This window comes from Mus caroli, unplaced genomic scaffold, assembly GCF_978045245.1.
Source record: "Mus caroli unplaced genomic scaffold, Mus_caroli_1 scaffold_3, whole genome shotgun sequence".
NCBI classification, from domain to species: Eukaryota; Metazoa; Chordata; class Mammalia; order Rodentia; family Muridae; genus Mus; species Mus caroli.
Window position 1 is genome coordinate 104566158 of NW_028227258.1, and position 26633 is coordinate 104592790.

Consider the following 26633-nt stretch of genomic DNA (forward strand, 5'->3'; position numbering starts at 1 on the left):
AAACCAGAATACCTTATAATAGGAAATAGCTATGATCACTTATAACATAAAATATTATGTAGCACTCAAGAGACAAACTAGTTTTATAGGTGCTGCTGTGGAAATTTCTATAAGACATTGGGGAAGTAGGAAAATCAAACTGCATGGTAATTAGTGTGGTAGGTGTCTGCCATTCCCGGCACCACAAATGTTCTGAAACCTCTCCCTCCATGATAAGTATCAACTTCTCAAAGCAGATAAAAAGTAGCAACAAAAATATTATACAATATTCTCTACCTTTCCTACCTGGTAAGAATTTCACCAAAATATGTGGTTAATATTTATATGGCGGGGAGGTGGAAGTGGGTGGGTGGGTGGAGGAGCACCCTCATAGAAGCAGGGAGGATGTGATAGGGTGTTTCTGAGAGGGAGGGAAACCGGGAAAGGGGATAACATTTGAAATGTAAATAAAGAAAATATCCACTAAAAAATATTTATATGGCCTACAGGCTGTCAGTCAACAAAAAACCAGGTACTATACTTGGAAATGACCACATGTGCAGTTTAATGAATAATATCCCTTAAGTAGCTGCAGCAGCAGAATATTCTGAGCTGGAGAGGAAGGATGGGATAGGAGGTTTGCAGGGGGGAAATGAGGAAGGGGATAACAATTGAAATGTAAATAAATAAATATCTAATTTTAAAAAAGGAATATTCTGAGCTAAAACTTCAAGAGTATTCTGATGTGGTTTGGGGACCCAATAGCTGCATTTCCTACTTAGCTTTTTTTTTTTTTTTTTGGTTTTTTGAGACAGGGTTTCTCTGTATAGCCCTGGCTGTCCTGGAACTCACTTTGTAGACCAGGCTGGCCTCGAACTCAGAAATTCGCCTGCCTCTGCCTCCCGAGTGCTGGGATTAAAGGCGTGCACCACCACGCCCACCTTTCTTCCTACTTTTTAAAGCTAGGGTCTCACCCAAGCCCAGTCTAATCTCAAGCCTGCCACAAATGCACAGTCTTGCTGCTATCCTCCTGAGTGCTAAGATTACAGGAATGCATCACCATGCCCACAGTGAGTAACTTCACCTTCTCAAATGACTACACTTCAGGTTTTATGAGAATAAGTACTAAGAAATGTTTTCATTTACTAAATGACCATTAAAAACACCTTATTAAATCTCCTCACCTTTAAGCCTTCAGCTGGTAGTCTATAACCAAATCTTGCTGGAAGGTCCTCAAATGTCTGAGATGCATTTTCAAAATTATACTAAACATAAAATTTAAAAGAATTGAGTTAAAATCAACTTATATATTACATTTAAGAGTTTACTATGTCATATAAATTATCATTTCTATAATTCATATTTACTACTGCAGCTTATCACAAAATAGAAAAGGAGCGTCAGTTAAAATAGTAAGAATAAATATAATTTATATAAACCATTTAAATTTGATTCTAACTTCATGTATTATCAAACACAAATAAACATTACACATCTACTGTTCTCCAGGTACAGATAACTCCCTAGCAAGGAACTTTCCAGATGTATAGTTTCCAGCAAAAGAGTTCCATTACTAAACCACCAACCAAAGAGCACACATGGAGGGTCCCATGGCTCCAACTGCATATGTATCAGAGGGCTGCCTCATCTGGCATCAGTGGGATGGGAGGCCTTTGGTCCTGTAGAGGCTCAATGCCTCAATTCATAGAAGCAGGGGGGAAGGGGATGGTTTAAGGGGTTTGCAGAGGGGAAACCTAGAAGGGGGAAAACATTTGAAATGTAAATAAATAGAATAACTAATTAAAAAAAAAAAAACTCCGATGCATTATTTAAAAAAAAAAAAGTTCCATTTTATTTTCTCCAAGTTTTAAGGGTCTGATTTAAAAAAATGAAATTTGCAGGATTTCTCAAAAATCCGCCATTATCAGATATTTAATGCACATGAAGTATATACTGATATTAAGCAATCAAAAGAGAATAAGACATACCCAATTTTCAAGTAAAACTGTGTGGTTTGGCATGGTTATAAATACATTATAAGATGACATCATGTAGAGACTTGATGCCCCAGGATGAGAGGTTATGGGAGCTTGCGGGGAGAGGGGAGGCACCATCTCAGAGGTGAAGAGAAAGAGGAATGAGAGGAAGAACCCTGCAAGGGAGGACCAGTAGAGAGGGAAACATTTGGGATGTAAATAAATAAAGTATTTAATTATTAAAATAATAAGAACACACATTCGTGGCTTTTTTTTCTTTACAGCTTTAGGGGATGTTTTCAGACCTGAATACATTACACTGTACTCACTGCTAAAATGTCTGCTTCTACAGGCAGCAGGTTTAGGAATGCAAAGAGCTGCACAGTCAAGATGGTGTAGACCTGTGTGGCGGACAGCATGAGCATCCCAATGGAGAGCAGCATCTTGTAAAGGAATCACCTAGGAGACGAGGAAAAAAGAATTGTAAAGGTTGGGGGCTTTCTCTCCAAGAATAAGTCATTTCTCACATTGATTCGTAACATACAAAAATAACCTTTTAAAATGACAGATGTGCTAATACTAAAATTAAGACATATTTGAAAGCCAGGCATTGTAGTGCATGCCTTTAATCCTAGTACTCAGGAGACAGAGACAAGCTAATCCCTGTGACTTCAAAACCAGCTAAGGTCTACATAGTGAGCTATAAGACAAGAGTTACACAGAGAGAAAGAGAGACCTTGTCTCAAAAAAAAAAAAAAAATTGTAAAACAAAACAAAAAAGGTATTTCAAATCAGCAGACCTTTCAGAGACTAGGACACTGAGTCCACACAGGACTAGAGATGCAGTTCAGAGGGAGAGCCTCTGCCTGGCAAGCAAGCACACAAGTATGTTCACTCTGACAGTGCAGGGGATAAAGGTTAGTTTTTAGCACATTCACAGCGGTTCTATGTTCCTCATTTTAAGCACAGAACAAATGTTTTCTCACAGTGCATGGTTACATCACAACTTGTTTATCAATTCAATTTTTGAAGAAACAAAATTACAATCAAAATATGGTAAATTCTAAGAAAACAGAAAACCTTGCTTTTTTAAAATTGATTTTTTTTCTCACACTTCTAGAAATCTCATCTTTAGTTCCATATAAAAGTTCACATATGGGGCTGGTGAGATGGCTCAGTGGGTAAGAGCACCCGACAGCTCTTAGCTCTTCCGAAGGTCTGGAGTTCAAATCCCAGCAACCACATGGTGGCTCACAACTATCCATAATGATCTGACACCCTCTTCTGGAGTGTCTGAAGACAACGACAGTGTACTTACATATAATAAATAAATAAATAAATAAATCTTTTTAAAAAAAAGTTCACATATGTTTGTTAAATATAAATTCATGTAATTTGAGGGAGGCCTCATTGTGTGGCCCTGGCTAGCCTAGATTTCCTATGTAGACCCGGCAGCCAGGCTGCCTTTGAACTCATAAAGACTACCTGTCTGTGTGCCCCCATGCCCACATATGTGCTTTTCTTCCCTTTTTTCCACCCTTTTTTGAGGCAGGGTCTCACAACAATAACTGACCTATACAACTTAGTTTGTAGATCAGGCTGGCCTTGAATGCACAGTGATCCTTGTACCTCTGCCTCCCAAGTGGTGGGGTTAATAGTGGAAGACACTTTTGTATGTTATACTTAATTAAAGAAATAAAAAAACAAATCTTGTTGACTGTCTCTGATCTAGAAATAAAAAAAAAAAAATTCAGGTTTTGTAGCATTTCAGATTTGTGATTTTTTTTTTGGATTACGAACATGCAACCGTGTACAGAAATACTTTAAAAGCATTGAAACACTTCCTATCCCAAGTTCTTTTGGTAAGGGACACTTAATTTTTGCCTTTATCTCCTATAATTTTATATTAATTTTATTTTATAACTTTATTTTCCCTACCTATATCTAGAAATAATCCCTTCTGTCCCTTGCACTCTTGGACCCAAGTGAAGTTAAGGCAAACCCCCAGTCCTCTGTTATCTTTCCCTTCATAAGCCATCTCCTTCATTGTAAAAATAAGAAAAAAACACAGCTGAGTATCTGATTCTCCCAAATCACTCAGATCTCTAAGTTACTATCCAATCTATCATTACACAGTAAGATTTTTGTTGGCAAGACTCAATCAATTGTATAGTATACATTTTCATGAATAAATGAGAATAAAGTTTACAAAGACAAGAGATTTTATAATGAACTGTTTGATTAAATACCACCAAGTTATAAAGAATCGCCTTTAATGATATTGAGGGTATGGTAGTGAGTGTTCTTGGTGGAGAATGATACAGACTGAAAGTCTCAATCTAACTCACACACTGAAAGCAAAACACCTGTAAATAGTTTTTGAAACACCATTTTACAAAGCTGTTAGTATCAGCAATGACAACGTGTTAAAGTTGACTGGTAGCTGACATGAAGGGTCAGTGAACAAAAGAGGGACAGGTGAGGACATAGAGTGACTGCTCACAGGAAAAGGAAAGATAAGAGAATGTTCTAAACTACATTTTGACGTTAGTTGCATAATTTTATAAATATATTAAAATCACTTTACTGTATGTTTGAAGTAAGCTTTAGACTGATTTTGCTACAATAAAAATGTAAATGTATAACTTGGCTGAAATTAGGTTTTAAGGTAAAATATCTGGTGTGTTATTCAGGCATTAAGAAATATTCTACCTTCTAAAAAAGAACTTGGATCTCCACAAGTTGTTTTCTGAGGTGGCATGCACATTCCTATGGCCTGAGTTCCACCATGGTGTGCAATGTCCAGGGCCAAGGGTCCAGAAGGGAAGGGTACAGCCTATCAGCCTCCTCTTGAGACGTTTGCAAACCACATCTCAGACACAGCTGTGGCTGTGCGAACAAGGGAGTATGCGGGCAGACTGCTGCCACTGATGAGCACATGAACCTCAAGTTAGATGATGCAGAAGGGACTCCTAAAACAAAGCCATGACAACTAGCTTGAACCAAGCTGAACAGGGATAGTGTTTCAAAGTAGAAATGACCAATGAGCTAAGAAGGCAATACCGAGAGGGTAGTTCTGAAACAGTAATTGCCTTCACCTTATTTTGATGACTCTTATGTTATTACCAGGTGACAATAAGTGCTGAGAGGTTGTTTCATTGAAAAAAAAGAATTTGGAGAAAAATCTATGAATCTGATGCAAGTTTTAACTTTGTGTATGTGTAAGCACATAAAGAAGGTTCATTGTCCTTCCTAGTTTTAGCACTTTGGCACAGGTAATGTCGTCTAAGAAGAGGGAACCTCAACTGAGATAATGCCTCCCTAAGATCACGAGATTGGGCAGTGGGCAAGCCTCTAGGCAATTTTTTAAATTAGTGATTAATGTGAGAGGGCTCAGCACATCATGGGTAATGCCATTCCTGGGCTGCGGTCCTGGGGTCTATAAGAAAGCAGGCCAGGATGCAGCTCCCTCCATGGCCTCTGCAGCAGCTCCTGACTCCAGGATCCTGCCCTGTTTGAGTTCCCACCATGACTTCCTCTAATGATGAATGGTGATGTGTAAGTATAAGCCAAAAAACAAAAACAAAAAACCTATCCTTCCCAAGTTGTTTTGGGTCATGGTGTTTCATCGTGGTAACACCAAGACTTTCATGATTAACACATTCTTGAGAAAGCACAAACGTTTTTACATTTTAGTTTAAATTAGCTTTGCTTAACCAGGAAGCCTTCTAAAAGGAACCATTAACAGGCTTAAATTCTTTGATGGCTCTTCCTAGCACTTAACCTACTGTGTAAAGATAAATGCAAATTACCAATCATGTTACTAAGCAACATCCAGGTAAATACAATTCTTCACTGGAGAAAAGCGTTTATGTGAAATGACTCTACATTTGCTATAAAAACCTTTTATAAGCAAGGTACAATGATACAAGTCTGTAGCCCCAGCTTCTTAGAAAGCTCATGTGAAAGGATGGTTTAAGCTAAGAATTGGAGACCAGCCTGAACCTCAACACCCACCTTACACCCACAGTCCCTACCCCAGTCTTATAGGAAGAAAAAATAAAATAACTTGACATTAAAAAAAAAAAAGTGTTTGCTCGCCTGTGCTATATATTTCTTAAGACTGATCATGATCTTCAAGGAAACCTGGAGACTAATCAGGGACTGTTAATGGAAACTGTTCCTTTCAAACACCAAGATTTTCCACATCGGACCTGGCTGGTTCTAATCCAAGTCTAGTCTGTGCTGAGGATGAAAGCTTCACCATCTGGATCATAGGAGAGTTCTCCATAACCATATATGCTTACATTGGTATACTGTGCTTCCAGTATGTACACTCCTATAGAGTGGAGTATAATGCCACCGACATAATGCCCATGCGGTAGTACATATCTGAAACTCCAACAGTGAGGGAAGGGGAGACAGGCAGATTCTAGGGCTCACTTGTCAGCCTGACTAGCCAATCAATGAACACCTGCCGCACAAAAGCAAATAAGTAAGGCAGCCAGCAATAGAAGAAGACGTAAATGTCAATCTCTAGACTCCACAGGAAACTCACAAACAACACTACACCCATACACATAACAACCTGTGGGGAGCGGGTGTGGCGGCAGTCCCAAAGGCGCCAGGGACTGCAGCTAAGTCCTATGACTTGTACCTGACTTCCTCATATAAACCACAAACATCTTGAGAGCTGCGCAGGTATGTGGGGGGGGGGGGATATAAACAAGAAGAAACAGGACTGAATAAACTGCTGTTAGAAGGACTGGTGGTCGTGTTGTTCTTGCTGGTCAACAGCGGACGCGACAACAACCCATACACACAACACATACACCCATACACATAGCATATACACCCATACACGGAAACTCACAAACACACCCATACACATAACAAACCATACACACAACACATACACCCATACATGGAAAAATCTAACAAATCAAATTCAAGGGCACGTTAAAATGATATATGCCATAAAGGTTTGTTCAACATATGCAAATCCGTAGCTATAATTCAGCACATAAACAGGCATAGGGACAAAAACCCCTCTGGAAGCACATGCAGGGCTCGGAAACACTGAGCCAGCTTTTGAGTCCTCAGTATCATTTGTAATCACAAACTAACCTTCACCCTTCTTTGAAAGAATTCTAATAAACATTAATAGTGATTTTATCTGAAATCGGCTTCCTGGTACAATACAGTTTTCCAATTCTCATAATTTCTGTCCAGTTTATACTATATCTTACCTAGGAAATATCCTTGCAAAAAAATCTTGATTCTAATCTACAGTCTTCTTTCTTTTTTTTTTTCCTCCAAATTTTTATTAGGTATTTACTTCATTTACATTTCAAATGCTATCCCAAAGGTCCCCTATACCCTCCCCCACCCCCACTCCCCTACCCACCCACTCCCACTTCTTGGCCCTGGCATTCCCCTGTACTGAGGCATATAAAGTTTGCAAGACCAAGGGGCCTCTCTTCCCAATGATGGCCAACTAGGCCATCTTCTGCTACATACGCAGCTAGAGACACGAGCTCCAGGGGGTACTAGTTAGTTCAAATTGTTGTTCCACCTATAGGGGTTCAGACCCCTTCAGCTCCTTGGGTCTTTCTCTAGCTTCTCCATTGGGGGCCCTGTGTTCCATCCAATAGCTGACTGTGAGCATCTACTTCTGTGTTTGCCAGGCTTCAAAACCTTATGGGAATTAGATGAAATGTGAGAGATAGATAGATAGTTGTGTTAGAAGACATGACAAGGTACATGTCTTCTTTAAAAGCTGTAATTTCTATAAAATTTAGTAGAAAATTAAACAAATGCAGTACAAGGTGACAGAATGAGGAAGCAGCACAAGATTGTTAAAAATAAAGAAATCATCCGAGCATAATGCTCATGGCTATAATCCAGCACTAAGGAGTCAAAGGCAGGAAGATTGCTACAAGATCAAGATATATCTCAAGGATGATATATAGATAGATAGATAGATAGATACACACACATATATGTATATATATATATATATATATATATATCAAGATGTCATCTCGAAAAAAACTTTAATTTTAAATAAAGAGAATAAAATATTTAAAAATAATGAGAAATACTGACTACAACACATTTTCATCAAACCAACAATAAAAAGACAGTTCAGAGGCATCAAGGACAGTGTAGCTATGATGGTTAGCTTTAACTGTCTACTTGACAAAACAAAAAAGTGAAGAGTCTCAGTGAAAGAACATCTATAGTGAACTCACTGGTGGGTGATACAGAGATCTCCCAGAAGGCCATCAAGTCTCATTTTGATGTGGTATGCAATATATTAAACTTATCATCTTAAACAGACTTTAGTAACTAACTATATTTTTACTGTCAAGCAGCAATCACCACTATGCTTTCTAGAACCTTTTTATCCTAACAAAATGAAACCTGCAGCCCTTAGCTACACTTTATTCTACTTCTTGTCTTAGTTTAGGGTAGCACATAAGTGGAATTGTTCAGCATGTCTTTTGTGAGCGGCTCAGTTCACTAGCATGCCCTAAACATTGCTCTGTGCTGTAGAAGCCTCAAATCTGCTTGCTTGTCTGCCTGAATGGTATCCTGTGGCTTATACAAGCTACATGTATTTACGTACTCATCCATCAATAAATATTAAATTGCTTCCACTTCTTGACTTGTCAAAAAACATTCATTTGTGCTCCTTCTTCCAGTTTTTTGGGAGGTGGGGTATGATAGACTCCCTTGGTTATAAAATAAGAATTCCTATGAAGATTACAGCTGGCTTTGTTCGACAGTTACTGGTCAGCCCAGACAGAATGTTTGCTGAGACAGCATGTCTCCCATCATCGTCTGTCCTTCCTGAAGCAAACAATTCCAGAAAGGACAGACCACAGAGTAGCACAGAGCTCCCACAGCTGCATCGGGCCCCTCATTTCAAAGTCCCTCCCCGCCCCTGCAAAGGGTCCCAGCCAGCTGTTTCTCTCTGCAGACCCCTCCACTCCCATGGGAGGGAGGCTGCCCTTTGCTGTGCATGCTACTAAAGCAATGCAATCATGTGCTGAGGTCACAGTGTTTTCTTTCTGCGTTCAGTCTCTCGACTCTACTGGGGACATGTCAGCAGTAGAACTTCAGGATCAGAAGTTACCTCTGATTTTTTTGAGTATTGAACCATTTTTTCTCACACACTGAAACACATGAGTCCCACCAGTAATGCACAAGGGTTCCTATGTCTCCCCCATTATTATCAATACCTGTTACTTGCTACTTTTAACACAGCCACCACAAAGAGCACAGAACTTGGGTTCTAATTTGTATTCTCTACTAATTAGAAATAATGACACCACTTCTTGTACTTCGTATCTATCTGATCATCTTCTCTGGAAAAATATCCACTCATCTCACTTTTAATCAAACTGTTTTGTTGTTGTTGAGCTATAGGGGTGCAGACACACTTTGAATATTAAACCTTGCCTTGGATATGACTGAAAAATATGTTTCCTCCCATGTGGTGCATTTTGTTTTCACTACATAAGAAGTAGAAAAGTTGATCAGAGCCAGTCCCACAACACCCAGAGGAAGCTCCACTCCCAAGCACTCTAACACTCCCAGGATCATGGGATCAGAGGTGAAGAGGATACAACATCTGCCCCAACACCAGGAGTAACTGGGATCAATGGGACCCAGGTACCCAGGAACTTCCCACAACCAGTGGCACAGGTTCCTTCTGGTCTGAGCCGGTGCCCTGAGCAGACCGTGGGTGCAAACTCTGCAGCCAGTCCCACAACACCCAGAGGAAGATCCACTCCCAGGTGCTCTAACATGCCCAGGACCCACAGGATCCGAGGTTCCCAGGATCCCAAGGGCTTGGTCACACCAGGATCTCAGGGTCCCAGAATCAGCTTGACTCTGAGAAGCTTTGACACTCCCAGGATCTCAGTATCACAGGATCATAGAGGCAGCTGAACTCTGAGGGGTTCTGACACAACCAGGATCACAGGAAGGACAGGCCCCAGTCAGATATATCAAGGGTAGGTAGCACTAGAGATAATCAGATGGCAGGAGGCAAGCACAAGAACATAAGCAACAGAAACCATGGTTATGTGGCATCATCAGAACCCAATTCTCCCACCATAGCAAGTCCTGGATAGACCATCACACTGGAAAAGCAAAATTTGGATCTAAAATCACTTCTCATGATGCTGATAGAGGACTTTAAGAAGATCATAAACAACTCCCTTAAAGAAATACAGGAGAACACAGGTAAACAACTAGAAGCCCTTAAAGAGGAAACACAAAACTCCCTTAAAGAATTTCAGGAAAACACAATCAAAGAGGTGAAGGAAATGAACAAAATCATCCAAGATCTAAAATTGGAAATAGAAACAATAAAGAAATCACAAAAGGAGACAACTGTGGAGTTAGAAAACCTAGGAAAGAGATCAGGAGTCATAGATGCAAGCATCACCAACAGAATACAGGAAATAAAAGAGAGAATCTCAGGTGCAGAAGATACCATAGGAAACATTGACACAGCAGTCAAAAAAAAATGCAAAAAGTTCCCTAGAATAGGGAATAAAATATCAATGGAAGGAGTTGCAGAGACAAAGTTTGGAGCTAAGATGAAAGGATGGACCATCCAGAGACTGCACCCGGGGGTCCATCCCATAATCAGCCACCAAACACAGACACTACTGCATACGCCAGCAAGATTTTGCTGAAAGGACCCTGATATAGCTGTCTCCTCTGAGGCTTTGCCAATGCCTGGCAAATACAGAAGTGGATGCTCACAGTCATCTATAAGATAGAACACAGAGCCCCCCAATGTAGGAGCTAGAGAAAGTACCCAAGAGCTGAAGGGGTCTGCAACCCTATAGGAGGAACAACAATATGAACTAACCAGTACCCCCAGAGCTCGTGCCTCTAGCTGCATATGTAGCAGAAGATGGCCTAGTCGGCCATCATTAGGAAAAGAGGCCCCTTGGTCTAGCAAACTTTATATGCCCCAGTACAGGGGAACACCAGAGCCAAGAAGTGGGAGTGAGTGGGTAGGGGTGCAGGGCGGGGGAGGGTATAGGGGACCTTTGGGATAGCATTTGAAATGTAAACGAAGAAAATATCTAAAAAAAGGAAAAAAAAAGAAAAAAAAGAAAAGAAAAAAAAAGAAAAGAAAAGAAAAAAAGACAAAACCTCCTAACCCCAAACATCCAGGAAATCCAGCACACAATGAGAAGACCAAACCTAAGGATAATAGGTATAGAAGAGAGGGAAGATTCCCCACTTAAAGGGCCAGTAAATATCTTCAACAAAACTATTAGAAGAAAACTTCCCTAACCTAAAGAAAGAGATGCCCATGAACATACAAGAAGCATACAAATAGGCTGGACCAGAAAAGAAATTCCTCCTGTCACATAATACTCAAAACACCAAATGCATTAAACAAAGAAAGAATATTAAAAGCAGCAAGGGAAAAAGGTCAAGTAACATATAAAGGCAAGCCTATCAGAATTACACCAGACTTCTCACCAGAGACTATGAAAGCTAGAAGATACTGGGCAAGTCTCATACAGACCCTAAGAGAACACAAATGCCAGCCCAGGCTACTATACCCAGCAAAACTCTCAATGGCCATAGATGGAGAAACCAAGATATTCCATGACAAAACCAAATTTACACAATATCTTTCCATAAATCCAGCCCTAGAAAGGATAACAAATGGAAAACACCAATACATGGAGGGAAACTACACCCTAGAAAAAGCAAGAAAGTAATCTTTCAACAAACCTAAAGAAGATAGCCACACAAACATGATTCCACCTCTAACAACAAAAATAACAAGAAGCAAGAGTCACTTTTCCTTAATTTCCCTTAACATCAATGGACTCAATTCCCCCCAAAAGACACAGACTAACAGACTGGTTACATAAACAGGACCCAGCATTTTGCTGTATACAGGAAACACACCTCAGGGACAAAGGCAGACACTACCTCAGAATAAAAGGTTGGAAAACAATTTTCCAAGCAAATAGTCCCAAGAAACAAGCTGGAGTAGCCATTCTAATATCGAATAAAATCAATTTACAACAAAAAGTTATCAAAAAGATAAGGAAGGACACTTCATACTGGTCAAAAGGAAAATCTACCAAGATGAACTCTCAATTCTGAACATCTGTGCTCCAAATGCAAGTGCACCCACATTTATAAAAGAAACTTTACTAAAGCTCAAAGCACACATCGCACCCTACACAATAATAGTAGGAGACTTCAGCACCCTACTCACAGCAATGGACAGATCATGGAAACAGGAATGAAACAGAGAAACTAAACAGTGAAACTAACAGAAGTTATGAACCAAGTGGATCTAACAGATATTTATAGAACATTTCATCCTAAAGCAAAAGTATATACCTTCTTCTCAGCACCTCACGGTATCTTCTCCAAAATTGACCATATAATTGGCCACAAAACAGGCCTTAACAGATACAAGAAGTTTGAAATAATTCCATGCACCTTATCAGACCACCACAGACTAAGGGTGGTCTTAAATACCAACAAAAACAACAGAAAATACACACACAAATGGAAACTGAACAATGCTCTGCTCAATGATAATGTGATCAAGGAAGAAATAAAGAAAAAAATTAAAGGCTTTTTAGAATTTAATGAAAATGAAGACACATCATACCAAAACTTATGGGACACAATGAAAGCAGTGGTAAGAGGAAAACTCATAGCTCCAAGCGCCTCCAAAAGGAAACTGAAGAGAGCTTACACTAGCAGTTTGACGGCACACCTGAAAGCTCTAAAACAAAAAGCAGCAAATACACCCAAAAGGAGTAGAAAGCAGGAAGTAATCAAACCAGGTCTGAAATCAACCAAATAGAAACAAAATTAACTATACAAAGAATCAGCAAAACCAGGAGCTGGTTCTTTGAGAAAAATCAACAAGATAGATAAACCTTTAGCCACACCAACCAGAGGACCCAGAGACAGTATCCAAATTAATAAAATCAGAAATGAAAAGGGTGACAGAACAACAAAATATAACAAAATAATTATTCTGTTTGTTGAATATTAACAGTTGAAAATATTAAAATCATGTTCTACAAACATCATGAAAATATTACTGATTTTTCTCACTGTGCTTGAAATTAGCATTTTCTTAATGTTTATTTTCAAAGAGTTTTTGCTATTTTGAAAATTTAAAAATATACTTACTGATAAAATAATTTCTCTCCTAGAAACACTGATAATCTTTTTTAAGCAAACTGATTGTTACACGATGTACACAGATATATAATGTGTTTTAAATACTCTCTCACTATGTCAGGTGGTATCATATAATGGCTTTTGAATATATTTCTTAATGATTCATTTTTAATATTTGATGCTGTTTTACTATGCTTAACTCCCAAAGAATATTTTGTATGTTTTGAAACAATTTAGTATTCAACATTAGATATAGGATCCTCAGTTATAGATAGTTAAATATTCATTAATGATATTTTTAGGGTATGAAAGGAAATGAATATAAAAGTTGAACAATTTTTATGTATTATTTGATTCTTAAAATACTCAGTGTTATTAATGTTTGATTATAAAATGCATTTAAATAATAAAAAATTTAAGAAAAAAATAAAACCAGAAAGAAAGAAAGAAAGTAGAAAAGTCATTTAATGTACAAGCACTTTTAATTTTCATGGACTCCAATGCACCTACGTTTTATTTTCTTATCTGTGCTTTCAGTGTCCTATGTAAGAAATCCAGTAATGCAAACCTTTTCCCTGATTTCTTTCTTATATTACTTCTATGTTTAGTCCTTGAACACTTTTTAAAATTTTTTATATTAAATAACAATATAAGTTATGAGTCCAACACATATTTGGAAAACACTTTCTTGATCCAGATTTAAAAGTGTATTCCATGTGATTGTTCATAACTTTCTTACAAATCAAAAGACAATGTATAGGTCAAAGTCGACAAGACAAAAATGTAGGGGCAGAGATGCTAACAAAAACAGACTTCATAGTTCTCTCAATGCCACTATTGTCAGCTGTATCGCAGGTTGTCAATCCCAGCAATGAGCCACACAGAAAACTCGAAAGGAACAATTGACAATGAAACGTTTTCATGGACACTGAAATCTTGAGCACTAGGGAAACATAGTAGAAAATTCTGGTTTTCTGGGTTATCAAAATATACACAGTGTACTTCAAAGTATCCATCTCCTAATTCAGAATGTTTTATTTTTATGACTTTTCACCCAAATGTCAATGCTACCACTATGACATTGAAAGAAAACTTAATTTTATGCTAAGTTCTGTATTAAGGATCTGACATGAAGGTTTTCCCTCTATGCAACCTTTAAAATAGAACATAGGAGAAAGTAGATTGTACTCTCACTCAGCTTCCCTATTTTAGGGCACTACTTCCCTATAAGCACTAATATCAACTGACTGAAAAATGGACTAATGAGCTCACTTGTAACCCCACCTTCATGCCTCATTCTTTACTGTTTGTGCAGTCCTTAGATGGGAAACAACAATATCACACGAACTCTTTCATACTGTGTTAATGATGGCAGACTGCCACACTCCTGATCAAGTTATATCATTGTCACTGTTACAACCTGTTTCTTCTTTAAAATGAACTTTAATTACATGTATGTGGGGAGAGGTGCACATGAGTGCAGGTGTCCAGAGGCCAAAGGCATCAGATTCCCATGCAGCTAGAGTTACAGGGAGGTACCAGCCACAGGATGTGGGTGCTGAGAACCCACTTAGTGAGCCACTAAGAGTGTTCTAAGTGGCTGGCCCCTGCCCCAGCCCTAAAACCTGCTGCTTTACAGTGTTCCCCCAGCTATGCTCTTGACCTTGTTTTTGGATGCTAGCCTCACCCTGGCAAGTCTTTACAGTCACTTTACATATCTACCGTGATGGACCCCTTTAATCTCCTGCTTCTTAAATACTCATTGCTTCCAATCATAATTTTTAATTCTTATTTTTATTGTTTAGTGCCCTTATTTGCTGAAAGAATATGTACTTCTCAAGGTCATATTTATTTTACAAATATGTAAACAGTGCCTAACAAACATTAGGTGCTTAACATTTGCAAAAACAAATGCACATCCCACTTCTCTTTATGCTAATTTAATGAAACCTCTATATGCTACTACCGGTTAACTGCTTTTTGTAAGGTTTTAAGACGTTTACATTAAAGCTGTCTTATTCCAGGCGTAGTAGGAAAGCACCTGCCTACCTGCCTCAAAGAAGCACTGAATCCCCGGCACCACCAAAAACAAATCCTGCTTTTATGTTTCCATTAGAGGCAGGTGTGGTGTTTTGAACAGTAGTCCCAGCTACTCAATGGAATTCAAGACCAACATAGGCAACAGTATTGTCTCAAAAATATTTTTAAGTAAAAAATGTCTGTGCATATATTAAAAATATCCATAAGTATACATACAGTGGATACTATGGGGGCTGAAGAGATGGCTCAGCAGTTAAAAGCAGTTGTTGATTGTGCAGAGGATCCAGGTTTGGACCCCAGCATCCTTGTCAAGTGGCTCACAACCCTCTTCAGCTTCCCTCTTCTGTCCTCTGAAGGCACCTGCACACATGTGGTACACATGTACACTCTGTCACACACACATGCATATAAAATAATTCTTAAATATTATGAAACAATAAAATAATCTGCAAATACATCTTAACTCTGGGTGGTGGGTCCTTATATCATTTTTGGTTTATTCTTCATACCTATTTCCATAGTTCAAAGTAAAAAATTTCTAAAGCATATTAATTTATATGGCATATTCTAGAGACTAAACTACATACAAACTCTAATTAGCCTGCCCCAACCACCTATTTAAGGGTTCTATTTGTATAGTATCTTCATACAATATAGAAAACATTTTAAATGAGCAAGCAACAAAGCTTGTAGTTCACTAGTCTACTCAGTATTCGGAGGGGATTAAATTATTTCTTGTGAAGTAAATTGTGCAATTAAATAATAAAGATTTATGGCCCAGCATGATGGTGCTGTCTTTAATCCCAGCACTCAGAAGACAGAGGCAGGTTGATCTCTGTGAGTTCAAGGCCACCCTGGTCTACATAGGGAGTTCCAAGATAGCCAGGGCTATGTAATAAATAGACTTTGTCTTTTAAAAATAAATCAAGATAAAGATAATGGTGTAATGAAGTACCTGTAACAGTGAGGTCAACAAAGTGTGATCCCAAGCATCAAGAAGCTGAACAGAGATAGCAGAACAATAATCTAACATGAAGGCAACTCAGGTTTGGCTATACTGCCATCTATCACAGGATCATCAAGTAAAAGGAATTCGTTTGAAAGCCTTGCTTGAGGGAGAGAGTTCTATTGTACTACCGTGGGGTTCACAACTAAGAGTCTGGCTTGAGGCTCAGAGGATGAGGCAGACTATACAACAGTATAGAGACTCCTGGTGCTGACTAAATGCAGTTTGTACTATGAGATGGACATGTGCATGTGGGGGAGCCAGGTACAAAATGTGAATTTGAGTAAGAAATGTCCCTTGCAGGCTCATGTGTGGAAGGTGTGCAGCTAGCTTGGCAGCTCCCTGTGATGACATGATGGGTACTCTGCCTTGTGAAAGGTTGGTCACAGCTGGTGCTGCCATATTGAGAGGTGATGGAAATTGGAGGAGGAGGAGCTTGGTGAGAAGCAGGTTAGAAAAGTGTGCCTTGGGATAGTATCTTTTTTTCTAGCCCTGCTGTTTTCTGGATTTCAAGATGTCCTTTGCACAGAGCTACAATCATCACAACTGAATGGTGCTTCTGCAAGCGGGTACACAGAGTAAAGCAGCAGAGCCTCACATCTGCATCTATGCCCATGGACCTACAGAGAGGCAAACAGCCTGTTTAAAAGATGCAGAGCCCAGAGAACACCATCTTCAGCTAGGAGGACTGGCACAAAAGGATCTCCACATACAAGACAGTGAACCTCTGACCTAAACTGACACCACACCAAAACAACAACAGAACATAAGAGAAAACTCGGGAAGTGCAGGTTCTATGGCCGTGCACACCGGTAAATTTCAGCACTCAGGAGGATGTAGAAAACATCCCAAATTCATATAGCTTATGCTGCGTATTTAAGTTTGATTTCAAAAGGAAAAAAAAAAAAAAGGCCAGGTACCATGGGACAACTATAGTCTCAGAAGTTAGGAGGCAGAGGCAGGTGAACTCTCTTGAGTTCTAGGTCAGTCTGGTCTACACAGCAAGCTCCAGGCCAACTAGGACTATATGCTGAGTCTCTGGGGGGCGGGGCGGGGGGGGGGTGATGAAGGGAGAGAGACAGAGAGACAGAGACAAAGAGAGATAGAGAGACATAAGAAGTTTCCATGTTAGTAACAACTTCTTAGAAACAGCACCAAAAGCAAGAGTAAAAAGATATAGATTGGATTTCCTCAGAATCGAAAACTTTTATGTGTCGAAGAACAATATTAAAATAGAGGCCCCACACAAATGGACAAAAGAAAATTTGTACATCATATATGTGATAAAGATCTCATATCCAAAGTACAGAAAGGAGCTGGACAGATAGCTCAATCATTAAGACTATTTGTTGCTCTTTCAGAAGACGAGTTCAGTTCCAGGTTTAGAGCATCCAGCTCAGACTGCTCAACACAACCTGTAACTCCAGTTCAAAAGGATCTAACACCCTCATCTAGCCTCCAAGGGCACCCACACAAGCAACGTGTACATACAGATACACAAAAATAGAAACAAAATAAATCATTTTGGATTTTCTGTTTGTTTGTTTGTTTGTTTGTTTGTTTGAGCTTATGGGTTGGGTTGGTTTAGCTTGGTTTGGCTTGGTTTGGTTTGGTTTGGTTTTTTGAGACAGGGTTTCTGTGTAGCCCTGGATGACCTGGAACTCACTTTGTAGACCAAGCTGGTCTTGATCTCAGAGATCCACCTGCCTCTGCCTCCAATGTACTAGGATGACAGATGTATGCCACCACTGTTCAGCCCTATAAACCACTTTTTTAGAAAACTCAATATCAAAAGGACAAATTGTAAAAGACAAAGAATTAACATAATACTTCAAGAAAATTGCACATGGCAAGCAAGTGTATGAAAGGATGTTCTAGTTCATTCATGTCAGATCAACACAAAACAGGAGAAGGGTGGGCACAGTGGCACATACCTTTAATTCCAACCCTTGGGTAGCTGACAGCTCTCTACTAGTTCAAGGCCAACCTGGTCTACACAACTAGTTCTGGGCCTAATGAGCCCTTGTTTCAAAAAGCAAAACAAAATGCAAGTAGTTACTACTGCATACTCATAAAGGTAACTATAGATAGATAGACAGACAGACTGACTGAGTGACTGATTGATTGACTGATTGACTGATTGATAGAAAACAGGACACTGAAGAAAGATCAGTAGATAAAGCACTTGCCACACAAATATGAGGCTCTAAGTTCAGATAGCCAACACTTAGAAGGTTGGTCATGGTGGTACACAACTAGCACCCAGTGCTGAGACATGGAGCGAAATGCTACAAGAATATGAAGAAATTAGCAACACACATTGCCAAAGTAAATATAAGAATGTTTTAGACAATACGGAAAAGAGCAAAGTAAGTGCTCAAACACCTAGACACGGGCTTACCATAAGCAATGTCACTCTTGGGATAAACCTAAAGAAAGGAAAACTAGTACTCAAACAAACCCTCATTCAACAGAAGCACTAAACACAGCAGGTAACGAGTTGAAACAATCCAAATATTCACCAAAGACTAAATAAATTGGTTTTGTTTGTAAAGGAAAATTATACAGCAGTAGAAAGTGCTGGTACATGTGATTACAAAGTCACTAAGTAAAGGAAGCCAGGCATAATCAATCATATAACATTTGATTCCATATAAATTACCCAGAATAAGTAAATACATAGAAAGAAAACAATTAGAGGTCAGTATAGCTAAGGATATTAGGAAATCAGGAGACAGAACTGCTAATGGTTTACGATTTTTATTTTGAAGTGGTAAAAATGTTTCAAAACTAAACAAATGTGTTGATGTGCAACATTAAAAATATACAAAATGCCACTGGATGGCTATGCTTTAAATGGTTAGATCTTTTCGGTATACGGCGTGGGGGGCGGGGGACATGTTGTACCTGTGTGGTACATGCATTTTAGTGCTAGTATGTAACATGGGCACACATTTGTGGATGCCAGCTGAGGATATGGAATGTGTTCATCTATCACCCTATGACTCTCTCACTGAACTAAGAGTTTGCCTCTTCAACTAGAATGGCCAGCCAGCAAGCTCGCAGTCTCCACTAGGTATTCACAGCCTTGCTCAGCTCTCTACATGGATGCTACAAATTTGGACTCAGGTCCAAATGTTCCAGGGCAAGTGCTCTTACTCACTAAGCCACCTTCCCAATTCCTACAAGGTTAATTTTGCTAGGTGAATATCATTTTTCAAAAAAATCAATTAGCATTTATAATTTATTAGTATATAGTGCTTTCTTTCTAAAGGCCAAACATGGAAATTACAAGAACAGTAACCAGATAATCTTTAACATTAATGAGGTGTGTTATGTAAGAAAAGCTGAGGTTCAATACTTGCTTTCTCTTAGTGCTTCACTAAGAAATATTCATCTCTCATTACCTCAACAAAATTCTTTCCCGGTAGAATTCACTCCTTCTACAAACTTGAAGTAAATATACACTGAACTTAAACAACATTTAAGTAACAAAACATCAACACATTTCTAACTTCCCTAGAAATTTTCCTAGATCAAATTCTTTTACCCAGTCAAAAGTCCTCATATATTAGTGAACAAAATTATCCCAAAATTTCCTTTTCTTTTGATAACACAAATATGGGTACATATTTACATATTTTAATATGTAAATTAAATATTAAATATGTAATGTTTCATGATTATCAGCACCCTAAAAAATAAATAAATAAATAAAATATACATGACATTAACCATGTTTCTTAGACTTTGCAGTTAAAAGACTGATTTCTTAAAGTTCTGTGATCATCATTGAAACAGCATTAATGTCTTTTTCTAGTCTCACATTGTAAGAAGATGGCAAAATTACATATAAAACTATCTCAACAAGTAAGAGTGGGAGGGGAGCAAGAGAATATTAGAAAATGAATATGCTAGAAACACTTAATAAACCGGAATGAAATATCATAGTGAAACTACTATTATATATAATTAATATATCCTGGGGGGAAAGCAAAGTGCCTGATCATTTTACTTTCTGTGTAAAATTCCTTAGCAGATCACACGGACGTCAAAAGACAGTCAATCCCAATTAACTAGCTTGGGATTCAGCACAGGAGCGCCACATCCACTTGTCCTCCCGTTAAGGAGGACAGCCCCTTGCTGTCCCCATGTTCACCTCTCCTCTCCATCCAGGAACTCTGTCCACCCCAGCCTTTCATGCTGCTCTTTGTGTGTACCACCACGAGCTAGCCAAACGAACCTCATTATGCTAAGGACCCCTTTTCTTTACACTTCTTCAAATTACGGACTGACATGTTCTGATTCTACATGTCTAGCATCTCATATGAGGAAATGACGCAAGTGACCATTGAATAAACATAAAACATAAAAGGGTGAATAATTACTATGACCTAGTACTAAAGTACTACAGCTCATCTTCCTCTGTATGAAAGAGCTGGCAATTATATAGTAACTACATTTTACTGTGTTTTTAAAAGGTACATTAGTAAATAGCATCAAAGCATGATATTGATTTTGTAGAAATCTAGTCTTCAAACTATTTTGTTAACCAAAAGTAGTTATCTAGCTTGTTTTGTACTTAATAAAAGTTTATAATCAGCTCTATTTTATCTATGCTACTAAAGCAAATATTAATGCAACATTTTTGTAAGACATCTCAAAAGCTGATCTTTACACTGAAAAATTCCAATTGCATCACCAATGAGAAAATTAACTTGAGAGATAAGAAATTGTTATTGTTAGTGAACAATAAGACCCAAATTCCCTTAATGTTGATGTTTTTGTCTCCAATAACCTTATTTCCACTGGTCTCCTGCATCAGCAAGAAATACTATTCACAGCCCCCTCTCTCTGTTCATCTAGTGAACACATGGTCCTTAATTCTTACTGCAGTACAAATTTCCTTCCAAACCTGGTCCCCGCCTTGGCACAGCCTCTTCCTGCCTACTGTAAGCTTTTAATGCACACCTACATTTGCTGTACATTAAGAGCTTTCTGACTTTAAGTGTTTTGTCTAAAAGGAGATTTTTAAAAAAGTAAATTTGGAGGCAGGACAACTTAACATTCAACACATGCATTACATTTGGCACTGTTCAAAGGGTAAGCCACTGTACAGGGAGGGAGGAGGAAAGAGACATAAGGATCCCTCCTTCAAGTGTTCTACTCAACCAACTGGGGCCTGGCATTGTTATTATCTATGCAGTATAATTTGAACATGCAGTACAAAACTATCTAATTACCATTATTAAAAAGGTACCCATTTCTCCCACAAAAAAAATCAGCTTTGGAAGGACCAGCGTTTCTGTCCCTTCAGTTAAGTGATGATCACTTAGTGCCTAGAGCATTACAGGACAAAGCAGGTACTGAGTAAATATTTGTTAAGTGAAAAATTCTGGAGGGAAATAAAGAAGAAAAGAAATGCAAGCATCAGAATTCAAGTACTGTCTTTTACTGAGATAGCATACATGGAAACCTTCTGCTCTCTCACCATGCTCACCAATAAGCACATTTTTGTTTGACTGGCCAGTTACTCAGGCCTAACAGGACAGCAGAAAACTAAATATAATTCAGTGGCAAACTTCACTGCATAACTGAAAATCAAGCAATTGCACATAAGCCCTAGAAAATCTGTTAAAGAAAGAAATCTATAGATCCACCTATAACTTAGTCCGAGATCTTTTTGATGGTAAAGAAGGCTTTTAGAGATTGATGCTTCTGTCTTCCACAAGTGCCATTAGCTAAGGTTATAATGATAGCACAAACATCTCTCTAACTGACTACCAGTTTTCATACATTAACTAATTTTCAAAACAACTCCAAATCAATACTGTTGCCATCATCATTTCACAGAAAGGGAAAACTGAAGCCAGAAAATGGAGAGCAATAGGATGTCATCAGATCTTCATTCTGCCCACTATCCCAGGTAGCCTTCTTACCCTTTGAAGTTCTTTCCGTGCAATCTTGGGTAGAAACAGTACACTCTTTCCAGCTGTGCACCCTCTTTGACATCCCCCAAAGTCTCATCCCATCTCTGAACAAAGGTTTTGCCATAATCAATTCAAGTTAACAAAGATATAATATTTAATGTAGAAATGTCACTGAACACCTACGTGTTTAACCGCTTTTCAGAAAACAAAAGTCAATACATCTTTCAGCATTCTTGATGTGAGAATCTCTAGTCTCCAATTTACTGTTCTTAAGAAATGGGAGGAGCCTTGTATGTTTACACAACTTTTCCTTCCCACTCTTTTCCCTCCTGTTGCCCCACCCCCCACCCCCCACCCCCAAACACAAAATAGGATACAGGGAAAACAATCAGTGCATTCTCACTACATGGGGAATGCTCAGTCCTGAGGAAATCAGGAGTTGAGTCAGTGCAGTGACCCAAATGGGAATGGCAGTTCCAACCAATTACCCATGGTGTGAGCATCGTGTCACTCCTCTGTTCATGGAAGATAAAGCTAACCGTATCCATTTTAGCTTTATACACACTGAATACCTTCTCAAGTTCCACCATTTAGTTTCTTCCTAAATATCAGTACACTAAAATTTGTTCATAGCAATATCCCTTATTTACATTAATAGCATCAATACCCCTCACCAGAACTGACATGCCCCCGGCCATGTGAATTACCAATGCTATTTTAGCTGTTTCAAGCCTACCCTTCATTAAAATCTTGACATTTGTCTCCATTCTATGGAACTCCCACCTCCAGGCTTCTACTTCTCTACTGGACCTCTGATCCCAAACTAATGTTCATAAATGAGGGATTTGTCTCAACTGAAAATCACATGCAAAATTCTTAACCTGGCATTTAAGGACCTCCACAGTCAGTACCATTTATCTTCATCAGCCTGTTCCTTAAACATACAACCTTGGCAAATGTTCTCTGACTTCCCTTCCTCTAGACTTTTGCTCTGATCACGTCCTGGTAGGGACTGTTGTCTCCCAACCTCCTCCATTTACTAACAATCATGCAAATAGCCACATCCTCAATGTAAAGAAATAAGCAAACTTCCCAAAGTCAACAGCCAATAAAAACTCAAAATACCCGATAGTATTTTATGGGGCAGAGGGAGGTCTTATGATATGTGTAATATATGTATGTAGACTAGACACGTGCATAGACTTGAAAAGGCCAAAGAGAGATATAGGGTACCCTTTATTAGTCTACAAGTCGACACTTTATTTTATTTCCTTGAGACAGAGTCTCTTACTCTGGTTTGTTGCTAATCAAATGGCAAGCCATGTCTACATAATGAGAGTTCCCCCACCTAATATAATAATAATAATAATAATAATAATAATAATAATAATTTTTTGTTAAAAATCTATCTGGCCAGTAAGATGGCTCAGAGGGTAAAGACATTCACTACCAAACATGAAGACTTAAGTTTGATCCCTGGATCCCACATCATAGGAGAGAAGCAACTCCCACAAGCTGTCCTCAACATATGCACTGTGAGTATATGTGTATATACATACAAAAAAATAAATTTTAAGTCATAATTGTACTATTATCTGCCATATTAATGAATTTGAGAATTGAATTTGATCATACAAAGTAATCAGAAACCTACTGACCCATTTTGACAAAAGCAATCACATACTTTCATTCTTCTCTAATCAATTTTTGTACAGTGCAACATCTTCATAAAAATCTTAGTTCTCTGTTTTATGTGTTCAATAATTATCTACAGAATATATGATTTTAGAACCATTATTCGCCAACGTGTTTTATTAAAGTGAATTCACATGTCTATTAACCCTGTTTCTTCTGAGAAACCTAACAGTGGTTTCTAACTGCCTTCCCTTTTTTACGCCACAGGAAACCACAGTATGCAGCGCGACACAGTAATAACAAGTCAAACAGTGGAAATCACTACTTTGACTTACACATTTTACTTTCAGCTATACATTATTAGTTCCTAATTTCAAAATGTCCAAAGTCATGTTTTATTTTAAAAGCCAACTACTTTTAGTTAATGCTAACATGACATAAGTATATCATATGATTTTATCAAGCTAGTTAATACACAGTCTTAATAAAAAATACAAAACATAAAGTATCTTGCTCAACTCTATAAACCTATCCCAAGAGGCAAACACCTACTCTACCCTCACTTTGCTGAACTTAGTGCTCGAAAGCTGATATAAACTCTGTTAGCCTCAGATGCAGAAACATCAAAGGAAGTAAGCTGCAAGCTAGCAAGAAGCTAGGCTCCTCTAAAATCCTTACAGAAATAACAAGGATAAATGAGTAGTTAGCCCCAAACCTTCCCATATCCCACTTCCCTAAGCACGGACTTTATACACATTACTTCCACTGCACATCAAGACACCATTTTGACTTCAGGTAAGGCAGAGGAAAACATACACATATGACTAAGACAACTAACATTCCCTATACAAAGACTGTAGTCTATATAATCAATTCAAGGAAGCATAACTATGATACAGACATATTTTATTTCATTTAATCTTCACAACGTCACCCTTTTTTTCATTTTTTTTTAACTTTCTCACTTATTGTATGTGTATGACTCGGGAGGTAAGACATATACCACAAGGTTCATATGGAGAGCCGAGGACAGCTTTGTGGAGTCAGTTCTCCCCTTCTTCCTCTATGTGGGTTCTGGAAATCTAATCCAGACCATTAGAACTGCAGGGCCAGCTCTACTACTCACCAAACATCTCACTAGCCCTTTCCATATTTACTGATGTCACCCAACACTGGAGGGTAAGTCTAGTCTGATTCCCAAATTTGAAACTCTTTGGAAACAGTTTTTTGTTTTGCTTTGCTTTGCTTTTTGCCTGAATCTACAATAATACACTTTATATCTTCCTCTTGACCAGCATTAAAAAAAAAAAAAAACCTGTACCTGAAATTAACTCTATGGCCATAGATTATAAAAAGAAGAAAAAAGTCTATTAATGAACCCCTGCGGTCCTCCACACTCAACTCCTATTTAACGACCACAGTCCTCTGAAATGAATTCTTTTTGACCCATTAAAAACTGTCTTTAAACAAGGCTTGATGGCTAGTAATTCCAGTACTGAGTAAGCCGAGGCAAAAGAATGGAAGTTTGAGATCAGTCTGGGCTACATGTAAGGACCATGTCTCAAATAAATAAATAATGACCCTGTGGCCAATTAAACTCTCAAAAGTTCTTCCCTAAATCTTTAAATAGCCTGTCTCTACTGGCTCTTGGGAGGCACGGTCACTTTACTGTATTGTATCAGAAAGTGCAGCTTTCTTCTCAGCACTGCTGAAAGGAATGCAGTTTCCACTGGAACTGCTGCATCACTGGTAGAAAAAGAGTATCATCCAGGCAGGTTTGGGGCAGACATCAGCCTATAGCAGCTGCCCACGGTGCTGAAATTGAGGATTAAAATGGGAGTTATGGAAATTAACTACTGCCAGATTAGAAGAAAATAGGGCAATTGACCGTAAGCAAACAGAGAACATGCAGCAGAGGCTACCAAAGTTGTTTCCCTCCCAGGGACAGATCAATTCAATAAGCGTCCTTGCAAAAAAGTTCGGACTTCCAGCATTGGGTAGGGAAAAAAAAAAAAAAGGCAGTATGTGGCCCTAGCAAGGTCACGTCCAAGCCTGTAGGCTGAGCTTTTACGGAAGGAAAGGGGAGTGGGTGAGAAAAGGAAGGAAGCGAGCGATGACATTTTCTTCTTCTTCTTTTTAAAGACAAAACAGCCCGAGAGTATTTTCGCCGAGGACTTAAGAGGCAAGTCCTGGACCAGAGAAGTCTTCCAAGTATCTTTCCAGGCCACGGGGACCTCTGGAAGGGACCGTGGGAAGCAAAATCCATAGCCCGACAACTTCAGATCTACCAGCCCGCAAGATGGGATGCTAAGGAATCATCTCCCGCACGGGCCTGTGCTGTCACTGCACGTAGCAGAGGAGCCCGACGGTCCCCACAGCCGGCTACCGCACCCAGGCCGGAGTGGGTGTGTTCTCCCGGCCAGGCCGGACAACCCCCGCCTACCGCTGCGGAGGCACGCTGGTTCTTACCTGAAGTCCGGCCCCGGAACCTAGGCTCACGGCCACCCAAGAGAAGTCGCTACCCGGACTTCATGACTGAGTATCCGCACTGAGCCCCTACCCAAGCAAGTCGGAGAAGGGACCACAACAGCGGGCAAGCGGAAGTCCCGCCTCCCACGCCTCATTGGCCCACACTCAGAGGTAAAGATATATTATTGGGCTGTGATGTTGTCCGTCACGGCCCCGCCCCTTTCGCGGAGTCGCCCAGCCTGCCTCTGCTGGGTTGGGAGAACTGCCCAGTTTTTGAGTGTCGTTCTGAACCGCGTGATCCATCATCCCTATTAGGAACCGGGAAGATGAGGGAGGGACGGCTTTTGGAAGCCCTGGGTGTGGTGGAGAAGCCACCCTGGACTGCCCCAGCCTGGT

The 26633-nt window shown here is 39.2% G+C and overlaps 1 protein-coding gene across 2 annotated transcripts in view; it reads right to left on the reverse strand.

Moving 5' to 3' along the window:
* Rnf13 (ring finger protein 13) overlaps positions 1-26378 on the reverse strand; it is a 94445-nt gene extending 68067 nt beyond the window's left edge. Inside the window, exons 1-4 of one of the 2 annotated variants that reach the window (XM_029473720.2) lie at positions 26238-26378; positions 15414-15557; positions 2285-2414; positions 1164-1244 (exon numbers count right to left, since the gene is read on the reverse strand). In XM_029473720.2, the coding sequence (XP_029329580.1) occupies positions 1164-1244; positions 2285-2398 (195 nt within the window). In that variant the 5' untranslated portion in view covers positions 2399-2414; positions 15414-15557; positions 26238-26378. The remainder of the gene's footprint in view (positions 1-1163; positions 1245-2284; positions 2415-15413; positions 15558-26237) is intronic. The other variant, XM_021154153.3, reaches the window with a different exon arrangement.
* Positions 26379-26633: the final 255 nt, after the last annotated feature.